General features: G+C 45.9%; 1 protein-coding gene across 2 annotated transcripts in view; it reads right to left on the reverse strand.

The window, feature by feature from the left end:
• LOC119393317 (mucin-5AC) overlaps positions 1–14,577 on the reverse strand; it is an 87,781-nt gene that overhangs the window by 28,790 nt on the left and 44,414 nt on the right. For both annotated transcript variants that reach the window (XM_049416203.1, XM_049416202.1), the window contains exons 2-5: positions 5,774–5,879; positions 4,388–4,546; positions 2,620–2,734; positions 793–956 (exon numbers count right to left, since the gene is read on the reverse strand). In XM_049416203.1, coding sequence (XP_049272160.1) covers positions 793–956; positions 2,620–2,734; positions 4,388–4,507 — 399 coding nt within the window. In that variant the 5' untranslated portion in view covers positions 4,508–4,546; positions 5,774–5,879. The remainder of the gene's footprint in view (positions 1–792; positions 957–2,619; positions 2,735–4,387; positions 4,547–5,773; positions 5,880–14,577) is intronic.

Genomic DNA, 14,577 nt, shown 5'->3' on the forward strand with positions numbered 1-14,577 from the left:
ATCCGAACGCCGCTCTCGATTTACGTCGGCTATCGGCCAATAAGCATGCTATGTCTCTTGCGACGTAAACTGGCAGATCCACGACGTCAACGTGCAGACGCCCCGCCCACCGACGAGAGTGAGAACCGGCCTCTGTTTAAAAAGAGGGTGCCTGGGGAAACGGCAACTTCGCACTCCGCTTGTGGCCTTTACGCGGCGCGCACGACTGGAATATTTGGCAGAGCAGTTCATAGCCGTGTCAGCTTTCCACAGGATGTGTTTTTTCAACAAGCCCAAGGGGTGCTTCATGACCCCTTTAAAACAATAATGGGACAGGTCTGGCTGAGTAAAGGTATGGGGCAGCTGCAGACTTGGCACCCCCTTGGATTATTAATTCAATTCAATTCAATTCTATTCAGCTTTATTTCAGGTATTTCCTAAGGAGATGGAGGCTAAAGGCTTTAGTCACCTGACGGTGGCCTCTGCCACCCGGGGTTCGCAACAGGTGTAATAGAGAAAGGAAAACAGTAAACCTATACATTTCTAGAAAATAAATTATACACAAAATGAAATGGTAATCACATGATACACCGGTAGTAAATATTAAGATGCAAAGTGTTGATCCCGATGATACAAAGTGGTGATAACAGTCGATAAAAAAGAAACGAAGAAACCGATAGCCTGTTCGCAACCGCTCCCCCCCCCCTCTCCGCCCCCCAACCCCTGTGCACATGCCTATGCCTATTATGAGTACTTCCTGCAAGTCTGATAGGAATAGGCACCAATAAATATGTGGCGAAAAACCGATTTTACCTTTGAGCTTAGGTGACGGGAGTGTGGTCGCCGACCACCATAGTAGCTCGCGCTCATACCGACACCAAACGTCGGCCCTGCCATGTAATCGTCATCAGGAAATCCATGAGAGCCATCAGTGACGCCACTCACACCCACACTGGTCGGCAAGCTCCTCCACAGAACTAGAAAAGGAAAACAATGAGGCGTACATCAAAACAGCCAATATAAATCTAGTAGCAATAGCAGCAGTGTACTATGGCTTCATCACTGCAACACTTTCATTTCTTTTAACTTTAGAAAACTAGCCAAAAGTAACGAGAAAACAGAACAAGAGGAAATTCATGAAGGGAGTTAACCATATGCAGCAACACCTTGTTCATTATTCAATATAGGATGGGGAGAACAAGGACGTAAAGACAAAAAGAAACTCAAAGGGTACGTCAGCCGCCACTTATTTAGTTTCTGACACCTATGCAGTTGCATGCCAAATTCTGCAAATGAGCGTATCCTAATGTGACGAAAAAGTCAGTATACCAATGAGATAACTGAACCACATCACAGCCCGCTACGCGCTAAGCGCGTCCTGCAGGACATAAAGTTCTTCCAATCCAATCCACATTGTAGCCATAACAACGCATAGCTGTAAGCTAGCGCTTCATTTCTCTAACAAAAGATTAATGTACCTTAACAATATGTATACAACAGTACTTGTTTAGTGCATAAGGATTATTGAAAACGTATTGGTGCCTTTATTCTGTTGCGTTCTGGTGTGTTGCACTTCATGTTTTTTCACCATATACTGTATTTTCTCGCATATAACCCGCTCCTGCATATAATACACACCCCTAACTTTAACTCTACAAAAAGAAAAGAAACTATGCATACAACCCCTGCATATAACCCATACCTCCACTTTTTAAGCACATTTTTTCCTTTTTTTTTTTTGTGCGGGTTATATGCGAGAAAATACGGTATTTGTCACATATCTGTGTTGGCCCTGCAGTTGAAAGACAGTGCTTTATTTGTTGTCGTCCCTTCTTTTAAAGGGCCCCTCACTAGATTTACTCATAGCAAAGAAACAAGAATGACGCATTGACTGCTCGGTGGTGATGGTGTCTGCCAAGTGTGGAATGGCTATGTGGCTTGAAAATGGTCCAAAGATCAAACAGAACATCGCATGCTTTTCCTTTCGAGGCAGCTACACTTAGAGAGAAACTGAAAGTCACAGGCGGTGTGTGGAATGCCACTGACCACGGCTCAATATACAGCATACAGTGACACCATTAGAGATGGGCCGCAAAGCAAAGATAGAAAGAGAAGGGGGGGGGGGGGGGAAGGGGGGCGGGGCTTGTCATGGAACGTAACATGCTCCCTCACTCCCTCAGCTCCATCACATTGGATAATTTGGGAAAGCCATGCCATTTGAGAATGTTAGTTGAGGCAAAGGGGATGAGTGTCTTTGGTTAACGTGGATGTCCCTTTTTGGCAGCATGGCAACAGGACAGTTCAATTTCTTCCAACTCCTTCAATGATGCACCAGTTAGAAAAAGCTTCTGCGGTAAACATTCCCTAGATGGTGCCTTCTAACTTCTGGTGTGTAACCAAAGTTTGCAATATGGTCTGGTTAGGGGCTCTATATTGTCCCATGTTTATACTACCGTACATATACTTTGCAGCAAATTCCTCAAAAGAAAAAAAAATGCGTTGTCTCCTACATTACGAACCAAAAATGTCAGATAGATGCCAACTATGATCGACAAATGGCTGCCACAGAAATGAGATGCTGCTCAAAGGTTAAGGCATGATTAGTACATGTTTGGAAAGAAAAGGTTGTTATGCACTTACGTTGATCATCTGCCCAATCTTCCTGGCAGAAAGGTCCAGCCATGTGCTCTTCTGATGACAGGCCCATGCCATTTCTCAGCGACACCCCAACCCCTGTTGGACTTTGGGGTAGCGACTGAAATGCAGCAAACACAAGATAGAAATAAGCCTTCAAATGTTTTGCTTTGCTTTGAACGCTGATGGCTGTAAGCCCATAAAAGAACTATTGCAGTCATTCCAGAATGCTCATTGCCAACTGTCTGACATGAGAGCTGAATTGTGCTGCAATCAAAACTAAAAAAAAATTCTGGCAGTCAATACAATCGGTTAATCCGTAATATTGATATGGAACAATTTTTTTTCTTTATTGAAATTATTTGTGTGTTATAGCATGTTTTGTTTTGTCATAAAGTTATTGTGCTATATTTACTAAAGACTTGTCACATTTGTTTTCTTCGTTTGCTTGTTAGTGATACGTGTATATAGTTTTCATGCTGTATTTTTCGCTGATGACACTTCTAGTATATTTTTATGGTTTCAACAGGAGCTTATTTGTACGTGCTTTTATGCTATCTCTTAATCACGCTTATCTGCATAACTTGTCTGACATTGCCCATATGCAAATCCTGTGATGAGGAACACTTAAATAAAATAAACTGTCCACAAAGTGATAATGCTAACACATTCGAATGTAGACAAACATTACAACATGCAATTTTATATTTCCAGAAACATTCGTTCAGACTTTAGTTCAGACTTTGTTTTTCTTACCATGGATTGAAAAATTCAATGTTTCTGAACAAGTGCTACAACTTTTCGCTACAACTTTTGTTTTGAAGACTTTTCTCCAGAGTTACTATTTGTAAAGTTCATTTAAGCAATCTTTGTTAACTGCCAAGCTTTGTGGATCGGAAAAAATATTCTGACGTGTTTTATATGGCTCAGAACAATACTGCGCTAATTAGAGACATGTAGTGCCTATGCTTCATTTTTTAATACTTGGTGCTTTTTATCAGAAACAACCTGTATTTAACACACTACATGTTTATCCTGTCTCATGAAGTGAGGAATTTAGATAAGTTTTGGCAAGAAATATTTCGATAGAAGTTTTTTGGCAGATTTTTAACTGCTGCTGAGCATGTCAACATACAGTAGCACTGTAGTGACCCACAAAGTCAGCCGCACTCACAAAAAGTGATATTTAAAGTATCTTGCACGTATTATCACACCTTTCAAATTATATCTCCGCTACAAGCACAATTAGGTTGTCTGTAGTGTACTCATAAAATGCCCTAGCATATTCTCTGAAGAACAACTGAAGTGAAGGCAGCCAACCGATGAACAGCTCTTATCAATAAAACATGTGCTGTACATATTCACAAACAGGGACTTGTCTGATTTTGCACGTTTTGCAAATCTAGCCCTGGACGTGGAGAGGATTGTACCTGTCAACACAATGAAACTGACAAAATTAAGTGAAAGATATGTGCTCTGAATTTTAGCCTCATACCCATGAAAGGTCCATGTGTAGTCATGCGATTCATGATAATGAAAGGAATCAAAGTATGGAAGAATACATTCAAATGCTGAAACTCAAATGCACAATTAAGCTGAGTTGATGGGTTGACGAGTGTGGGTCATATCTAGTAGGCACAGCAAAAGCAGCTGTTACGTGAACCTTTGGCAATATCAATACAAACAATTAGGACATGTGCAGATCAACCTCGGTAATTAATGGTTTAAAAATAGGACATTCCATACCCAAAACTAAATGAAAAATTCTACTCACGTGTCCATGAAGAAAATGTGAAGGGTCTGCCATGTTTATTGTTGTAGAGAACGCCATGGTAGGAAAATCATTCGTGCTCCTGTTGTCATGCCTGAACATGCTCGTGTGATGTGTGGACATGTCTTCACTTGGGCTGACGGACACATAGTTACTGTACACCTGCAACAGGCAAGCCCTATTAGAACCCGCTGTAGACACTGCCTAAAACAGTGAACTGTGGCCTTAACGTGTAAAATGAAAAAGTCGAGGCTTTAGGCTACTTAAAGGGGCCCTGCAACACTTTTCCAAGTAACTGTCTAATGGCTTTGTTAAAAGAGCTTATTGCCTCACGAATCGACTGGCGCAAAGATTTTTAGAATCCATCAAGTCCGAGCGGAGTTACAGAGATTTGCCGCACGCTCTAAGCGCTTTCTCTTCTCTTTTCATACCAGCGAATGCGCTGAAAGCTATGCAGAGAGGGGGATGACAAGGGGCAAGAAGATGCGTCCCTTCATCAGCACGCATGATGACCTTGACCACTTTCATTTCATCTTTTCTTCGAACACGAAGCTTACTTTCAGTGTGATCGTGCGCGTGGGCACGTGGCGGCATCTTGCAGCGGCCACGGTAACTATGCAGCTCGCCATGCTGAAATCAGCCAACGGCCATAGACTTGGGTATATGGCGCAGTGATTTGGGTATATGGCATCATTTGTAGAGAGAAGAGGGAACAATTTCTAGCCGACTTTGGGAATTCATTGTAAATTCCAGGCCACGTGTTGCACTATAATGTTTGGCTCCTGTGTTCTCAGGAGCCCTACCGATCGGCAGCGTTTTCTGACCATGCTGAATAAGTGTTGTGGGATCCCTTTAATGAAAGTGATAGCTTAAGAATACATTTTTCCATCGCACCCTTTCTAATAAGCTACTTTGACCCAAATGACATGAAAACTAAGAAAGAGGCAAGCAATCTATATACTGCACACCAAAAATTCAAAGATAACATTCAAGAGCTCTAAAAAAAAGTTGCGAAGCAAAATGCATACAAATGCAAAACTCATAAACATATATATTGGGCTGGAAGCTATTCAATATACTGTTTTCAATGTAATGTCCTTCAATGTGAAGAACTATTTGGCATCTGAACAATTGCCCAAAGAGAAAAATGCTCCAGTGCCATGGCACAGCCAATCCTCGCATTTCATATTCTTTTTTTTTTTCCTGCTGCTGCTGTTACTGTTTGCGTGTTTGTTTGTTTGTTTGTTTGTTTGTTTGTTTGTTTGTTTGTTTGTTTAATACTTTGGCTCATGTCAGCTGGGGCCCCATGTGTGTCGCTCAGGTTGAAACAAATGAATAAATCACTGATATTCAAATATGTGGAAAAACTACAAAGCTTTTGCTTAGTACCTGGATTCCTGGTGATGGAGGCCTCTTGTTGTCGGTACTGCTGACTTCTGTACCTTGCCACAGCTCAAGCCTGTGGCACTGGTGAAGGTGATTCAAATGATGTGATCTGCATGAGGTAAAGAGAAAAAACAAAAGGTGGGAAATTGAGTTAGAGCATCTGACACTTCTCCATGCCCAGAAAGCACTAAGCACTAGACAAGCCGTATCAACCAAAAACTAACTTTTTGGTTGACACGGCTTGAATGCGAGCTGCGCTGCCACATATGAAGAGACATGTACACAACACTCAACATTAGCCCAATAAAAAGCGGCACAAATCGTTTGCCTCTAATACAAAGGCAGGAATTCAAATCAAACTAAAAGCCGTATTCAAGCAAATTTGCCGTAATTTGAAAGTCTTCTGCGTGTTTACAGTGAGTGCACAACAGTGCATGCATACACAACAATCGGACTGTATTAGACATCGAAGTTCAATATGGAATATTGTACATGGGGGAATGGCCTTCCCCACATGCCCGTAATAATACTAAAGTAGGATTAGACATATCATCATCACATTTAATTAACAAGATAATGTCCCTCGTAGCGCGTGCATGTGCGTGCGCAGAGGCAGGGGGGTCATTCCACGCAGGTTTTTGATGATAATGGCGGTTCAGGACCTCTGATATATTGCATTCCAAGAACATCTTACTTCCCTCCTTTACCCCTGGAACGGCGGAGACCAAAACGCACGCCGTAATGAAAAAAGGCACATCGTCGCTTCGTTTTCATTTCTTCATCAGCCGGAGGGTGCTGCGATGAAAGCTAGCACATGCATATAGGGAGCTTGCATGAACGGCGGCGACGCTATGCACTCTGGGTAGGCAGCCATTTTTTTGTCAGGGCCCATCGCGGAGTGCAGTGGCGCAGTCGTGTTTGCGAGCGTTGGCGTAGCTTGCAAGTGTGATCAAGAGCGAGCGCGACGCAAATTGATCTCCAAGGAGCGTCGTGCACGATGTCAGCTACACTGGAAGACTACACCGCAACACTGTGCCAAAAAGACCGCGAGCGGTAGGAAGAAAAAACGAGATTCTGCGGGCTGCACCCATTCACGCTCCGTCGGACGACTGTGAAAGCGATGTGGACTTGTGGCCGCGCGTCGACATCTCCGATATTCACGAATTTCTCGTTTTGAGGACGAGTTTTATTACCGGGGAACAGCTGAATTCGAGAAAGGCCCTCGAGGGCCACAGTTACGAGTGGATGGGAGCCGTGGGCGAAGAAAGTCGCCGCCGACACCGTGATCGTCGTCACGCAAGTAAGACGTGTTAATTATTTGACTTTTTCGTAGGTGCTGATGTTTATTCCTCTGCGCTGACTTGCGTCGGCTTTACGACAGATCCGCATTAACCCTTACTCACCAAGAACTTTTGGAAAGGTGCCGTAAAATTTACGCTGCACTTGGCGTAAATGATAAAGCTCAGAGGAGCATCGATGCAAGAACAAGGAAGCAAAACATGTGCGTAAAATGGTGCGCTTGACGAACTGGCCGAATCACAGCATTAGCACCTACGGAAAAGTCAAATAAGTAACACGTCTTACTTGAGTGACGACGATCACGGTGTCGGCGGCGACTTTCTTCGCCCACGGCTCCCAGCCACTCGTAACTGTGGCCCTCGAGAGCCTTTCTCGACTTCAGCTGTTCCCCGGTAATAAAACTCGTATTCAAAACGAGAAATTCGTGAATATCGGAGATGTCGACGCGCGGCCACAAGTCCACATCGCTTACACAGTCGTCCGACGGAGCGTGAATGCATGCAGCCCGCAGAGTCTCGTCTTTTCTTCGTACCGCTCGCGGTCTTTTTGGCACAGTGTTGCGGTGTAGTCTTCCAGTGTAGCTGACATCGTGCACGACACTCCTTGGAGTTGAATTTGCGTCGCGCTCGCTCTTGATCACACATGCAACACGACTGCGCCACTGCACTCCGCGGTCGGCTCTGACAAAAAAATGGCTGCCTACCCAGAGTGCATAGCGTCGCCGCCGTTCGTGCAAGCTCCCTATATGTGACACAGTACAACGTACTCGGCTCGAAGCTCTTGTATTCCACTTCTTTCCGTGTGCTTTGCGGCCGTTAACGTCACGCATGCGTCCTGCTTGTATCACTCTGTCCTCGCTGCCGAGTGCCTACAGGAAAAGAATCCCCTTCGTGCTGCCATCACAGTGCTGCCATTCGCGTCGCGGAAGATTGGATGATCAATCGACCGGTAGGCGCCAGGAAAGGCGCCTCTCTTCGTCCTCCAGCCCTCTCCCGGTGCTCGTCCTTTCATGATGTTTTTGTTTTCCTCCCAATCGCGATGTATGAGCAGCGCTGTTGTAGTTGATGCGAATCGCGGTAACGGAAAGGACGTCCGACGTCATTCGCTGTGGTGCAGAGCCAAAATACGCAACACCGAGACAGCAAACACCCGCGACTAGCTCTCGACGGAGTCGTCTTTTTCCCCGGATGGACTCTCAGAGAGGGATGTATCGCGGTTCAACGAACGCACAGCGCCCCGCGCTCACACGAAACAGCACACGTCCGAGATGGCGACGACCGCGCGCGCTCGCATTGCATGAGAAGAGCGAGCTGTCGCGGCGGATTTTCGGCTCTTCCCGGCTCTCTCCGCATCCGCCACGCGTTTCGTCGGTTGCTCGAGCCACAGGCGCCTCCACGGCGCTATGGCAACGGCGCGTAGATCAAGAGGAACACGAAGCGAGGCTTAGCTGTCGTCTAGGGGGTAGGGCTGCGGGCGCTACGTACACTCCAAGAAAAAAAAAAATATATGTGTTACTCTTTTTGGCGACATGATGCAAAAACAGCGCAGAAAACGAAGACACAGGAAGATCAGCCTGGTCCACCGCTTGGTCCAGTCTTCTTCGCTTGGTCTTCGTTTTCCGCGCTGTTTTGCAGTCATGAAACCATGCCAACAGGTAAAAAGATACACGTTAAAACTCTCTTGTGGAGGTCATTATACTATTTTCGGAGAGTCGTGGTAGGCGCGACTCTCCAAAGGAGAGTTAACGTGTAACTCTATGTCAGGGCTCACCAAAAAGAGTAACACGTACTTTTTTTTATTTTTTCTTAGAGTGTAGGCAGCGACGACGACGGGGTACAATCGATAGAACATCTCACCGGTACGTTCGTACACTGCTTGTTACGTTTTGCCGCGGTTATATACAACGTCGCTCAAGTATAACCTCCTTGAACATGGCACTAACAGCAAGCATATTTGCACCCTGCGCGACAGATGGGAAATAATTAAGAAATCGGGGCAGCTATACGCACCAACTAGTGGAGCGAAGACTGAGGAAAGGGCGGAGCTTGTGGCGTTGCCCTCCTCGTTTCCTCTTCTCTCCTCTCCTCCTCACCCTCAGTTCCCTTTCCCACCCCTTGCTACACTATACGGCTATACTATACAAGGCTATGCTATGCTCTGCTAGCGTGCCTGGATAGCCTAGTGGTTACGATGGTCACCTTAAGATCGTGGGTACGCGAGTTCGAATCCCACAACGCCAAGAAACCTTTTTTTCACCAAGAATTTCTCCCTTTCCTTCTCTCTCTCTCTGTACTCGTTCTCTCGCAAATCAGAGTTATTGCATCCCACACCGGACAAATCGGAGCACATGTTCTCGGAGCGAAGCAGAACATGAAGAAGAGGACGAAGAGAGCGCGTGCCAGTTCATGATCATAATTTCTGTTCACGACTAACGGCGATTCTCCGAAGACGCCACACGAGCGCTAAACATATGCATCAGTACCGACTCGCCCAACCAGCTGCGGTTATCCGGTGCTCATGTTTTCCAGGCTGCTACCTTCTACTGTCGAGGTCTCGCGAAAGTTCGAGGGACTCTACTGTTTATGCAGCGCGCTACATGCATTAGCAACAAATGCTACACACCGTATGATAAATCAGTAGGAATCGGACAGAATTCAAACAAACGATATACAAGAGACGCTTGGAAGAGCGAGGTACGAATGGATCGAATCAAAGCAGTTTGTCCTTACACAACACCGACAAATCTGATTATCCGTAATGTAAATAAAACTGGAATATACAGAACTATATTTTAAACGTTTCTGCGGTTTCAGGAAAATATATCTGCTTTTGGACCACCGCTATCACTTTTAGTGAAGTGTTTGCTTGTAATGAAATCATCTGATATCTCGTTGGCTTTTTAGGGGCGAAGCTCCTTAGGGTGTGGGTTATTCCCTCCTCTGTAGTAGTAGTATGTAGCGAGCTCTAGTTTAATGAATTGTGAGCAATTCAGTAGATATCATAATTTACAAGACATCGTAGTGTTCCTTGATTTAATCACACTAAAAGACATACTTTGCGGGCGATATACTCTAGTGAGCTTTCAACCTTTCGTCTTAATGTACATGATAAAGAAGATATTTCTACGAAAAACGCAGAGCACACTTTGAGCAAGATGTTTGGTTTTGGGACTTTATGTGCAGTAAACACCGTGCATTGTTCGCGAAGCCGGAGCACTTGCACGATCGCGTTCCGTTGGCTTTCGTTGGGCATGCTACCGACCTCGCGTCGTGGAACGCGAAGAGGAACGCTACGCGCGTCGTGTCTTCCCTCTAGCTTTGCCGTTAATTCTCACAGGGCGAGCGGGGAACCCGCTCGCTCTTGGCGCGCTTTCTCTTTCGCTCGGGAGCGGACACTTTCCTTGTATTTCACCGATCACAAAGCGGTGATAATGAAGGGACCACGTAAACCAACAGGACAATAAAAGTTTGATGTTTAATATATACACGGTGTTTCACACTCTTTATATGATGTACTGGGCGAATTTCACGGAAGAGTTTCACGGTTTACCGATGATTCCCTCCGGAGCTTCGCCCCACTCATCATCATTCACCCCGTGGATACGCTGTGATTTTTTTTTCGTTCTCTGTGAACCACGGGCGCGCAAACGCAATAAATATAAAGAAGAGGGAGGGGGCAGATAAGTGAGGGAAAGGGTGCAGAGAAAGGGCTCTCTAATGAACGTGGAGATGTGCCTGGAGCCACGCCCACGCCAGTGGTTTATGTACACCCCACACCACCGAACACTGAAATCTTGGATAATCCCCATGCTCCTCCAGACGGGTATGATGAAAGATGGCGGTGTAGTGCCTCCGAAACGGAATTAGTTCTCTGAACATACATACTATAGATGGCTTGCACGTGACGTCATGGACGCCGCTTCTCAAAGGAACTGGAACTCCATGATGGCGGCTTTGATGACAAATAAGTGTCGTCTATGTGAAAACGACTCGGCAGCAACGTCGCTGTGCGTGAATAACGAAAGAACCTGCATGCGATGTTTTGAAAACATTATTGTGATATCGGAAACGTCGCGTCCACCCATGCTGGTGCTCCAACAGGGCGCTTTCAGTGACGTCAGTGCAAGCCATCTATACGATGAGACAATAGGGAAATAGAAAAGAAAATGAGCGGTGTGCGATGTATTCACGCGATTCCCGAGCGGTATACAACTATAGTACGCTGTATCCGCGTCCAATGGCGAAATACCCGGTTCGTTCTCGACAAGACACTCGGTGTCGCATGCAGGAAGGTACAGCTTGCACGGTGTATCTCGCCGAAATGCACCTCCTTTGTTTGTCTGTGTTGTTATCTTTGTACTTATTTGACAAAACCAGCAGGCACTCGCTTAACTTCGCTATACAGCGGGCAAGTGGAGCGCCAGAAACGAAACAAACCGCGCAAGACTAAGAAGAACCCGGCATATACGCTATACTGACGGGAACACACTGGAGCTCGGGGAGAACAAACCTATCAAAAACGACAACCGATCGTGTTAGGCGCAGACCGATACCTCGAGCGCGACGGTATGGACCCACCAACACACTTTTTTCCTTACCTTCTTTCTTGCTTTGGTTAAGTTTCGTTGCTCCCATTTCTTTTCACTGCGCACCACTATATAGTTGAAGTACGCGCGCCAAGGGCTGCAACAATGCGCGTATTGAGGAAGAAAGGGGAGGCTGTCGAACGTCGGCTAACCTCGCGTTTGGCGCCGGCGGCTTTCTGCTCTGATAACTTGCTTCCCTCGATTACGACGTGCGGTGTACGCTAGATGTGGCAATGTGAAGGGGGAAAGGGTTGCTGCCGCGGCCGGGGTGCTGGCACGTGCTCCAGAACGTTACAATAAAACGCAGCATACACGCGCTTGCAGCCGGCTCACACGGCGAAGCGGCAATGACCTATACAGCTAAAGAAAGAAAGAAAGAAAGAAAGAAAGAAAGAAAGAAAGAAAGAAAGAAAGAAAGAAAGAAAGAAAGAAAGAAAGAAAGAAAGAAAGAAAGAAAGAAAGAAAGAACGAGCGAACTGCACTATGGCGCCACGTGCGAACGATGACGGGTTCCCGGTCTCCGTAGATCACAATGAGAAGTGCCAAGCTGTCGCTTTGATCGTATACAAAAGCAGTAGTTGCAAACACAGAACACAAAGAGAGTCGTGAAGAGAGCAGCCCGGTTAATGGCTCCGTCCATATGGCCCAGAGAGAAATACATCGTCGTTAGAAGTGCAGCGAGGGTTTAATTTCCGGAGGGCGCTTTCAGTGAAATGTTCATTACGTGAAAGAACACCGGGTTGCTTCGTTTTTTCGTGACCTACTTCTCGCCGCGCCGTTCTTACTAGGATAAATAACGTTTCGGGATGCTTCCCGACACCGAAACATCCGTTCGAGCAACACACCATCTACCCACACGAATAATAGTTTCGACGTCATCTTGAGGGAGCGTCACCGAAACAGTTTATGCAAACAGTTTATGCATGTGTCTGCTGGTTTCCTGTCTCAGACAGAGCAACAGTGACTCGCAGCGTTGCATGGTACACTGTTTGTTCCACTTTTTTCGGTATGCCGCTTAACCCGACATAAAATCCTTACCCACGGTCGGATTCAATGCAATAAGTTCGAACAACTCGCGGTGTGGTCCTCTTCGGTAGGCGCGCACTGGGAATAAAAGGAATGTTCAAAGACACGAAGGCTCCGTCACACCTTTCGCGTCAGTCCCACGTCGTAATCACTACCCTAAACGGCTCAGCTTCTAAACCGCTGGCCATATCCTCAACTAAAAGCACAAGAAACAGTCGTTGAAAAACTGCGACTGCACGATTGCGGTTGGTACAAACGAAGTTAAAAGGCACACAGACGTTCTGAGAGCTCTAAGAGCAGGAACGTATGCGCAGGCCCTGAATAGCCGCTACTCGGTAATATAGCCCGGCAAGCCAACCTCTGGACGCGAATACGAGTAAACGTAGGTCTAATAAATAGCCAGCTCTCATCCGAGAGATACAATTAACACTAAAGCATTTAGGAGAGACGAGGCAAGCTTCAACCATACAACAGCAGTGCTGTGTTAACCTAGAAAGAAAGTCGTTAAGGTTAGCGAGCAGTACACGTCACCTTTGTGGAGCCTTGATTGCTTTTTTTGTGTGTGTGAATTTTCTTTAGTAGTAAAATAGCCAGCGAATTCACGTGCGCAATAATCCCTCAGAATCATTCCGTCCCAAGGAAAATAAAGGTTTCAATTCGTCGCTTTTCCAACGACATGCCGACATTCACGAATCAACGGTCTGGATGTATCAAAAGCTGCTTTTCTAGACAAAGCACGACCTTTAGAGACGATACTCTGGTCACTGGCTCGTCAGCGCAGGGCGTAATTTAATCTTCAGTAACGAGAAAAGACGTCCAGGAATGATTAAAGCATAACACGCAATATCTGCAGCAAGTCACCGTCGTCATAATCATCATCGGCGACTTTTTCGCTAAATATAGCGTCATGTGCCGCTATCTGGCGACTGGCAAAAAAAAAAAAAAAAATGAAGTGAAAGAGAAGCTAGCGCTGCACAGCAGGCGACACAGATTAAGTTGAATACTTCGCTCTGATAAGTTTCGACAGCCACAGGAAAGCGGTTGCAGTTGCGAGTCCGGCCTTTATTTCGAGTGCGGCCCGCCTAAAGAGGTACTGTCGGCGTCGCCTATCGTTAGCAGTGCAGCAGGTCAACCGGTACACAAGCGGGTCACGGAAAAACCGTCTCGTTTTCGCTTTCGAACAGTTCGCGTCGCCGAGTGGCGAGCATACTTAGCATAAGAAACTTGTCGCGTACAGCAGCCGAGCGAGATCCGAGATGGCCGGAAGAGATAGGGAGTGCACCGCCCCTTTTGCTGTCTTTGTTTCTAAACGCGCAACAGAAGCTGCATTCTTATGAAGATTTCGGCCATAGACCGTTACACACACTGCAGGCCGCTCTAAAGATACGTCTCAATGAAATGGAGATACAGACCAGAAAGGAAAAAAAAAAGAAACGAAAAAAAGGCAACCAGAACGGTTCCGCCGAGTTGCGCACGATACGAGGCGAAAGTAAAAAAAAAAACGAAAGAAAACATCCTGCGCACCGCTGCGTATTGGGAGCGTTATGACCCTCATGGTAAATGCACCGCACAAGACGAGCAGCCCACGTCACGCCATATTTCCTGGCCTTTTTCTTTTTTTCTTCCGTTCATTCTTCAGTACATGCATTTCTGTACGTCTACAAGTAGAAGAACTCGTGCCAGTCGTTGGAAACTCAAACCAGGAAAACACAACGCTATAAAGGGACGAACAAAGGAAATTTAAATTTCACAACACGGGCGCTGACTTTCAACTAAATGCTTCATTCGAGGAAGTTAAAGAAATAAACTCAAGTGACGATGCAGTGTGCGATGGAAAGTGATAGACGTAACATTACGAACAAACAGGGCATATCCAATATCATAGTTGACATAAAGA

Source organism: Rhipicephalus sanguineus, chromosome 5, assembly GCF_013339695.2.
Source record: "Rhipicephalus sanguineus isolate Rsan-2018 chromosome 5, BIME_Rsan_1.4, whole genome shotgun sequence".
NCBI lineage: Eukaryota > Metazoa > Arthropoda > Arachnida > Ixodida > Ixodidae > Rhipicephalus > Rhipicephalus sanguineus.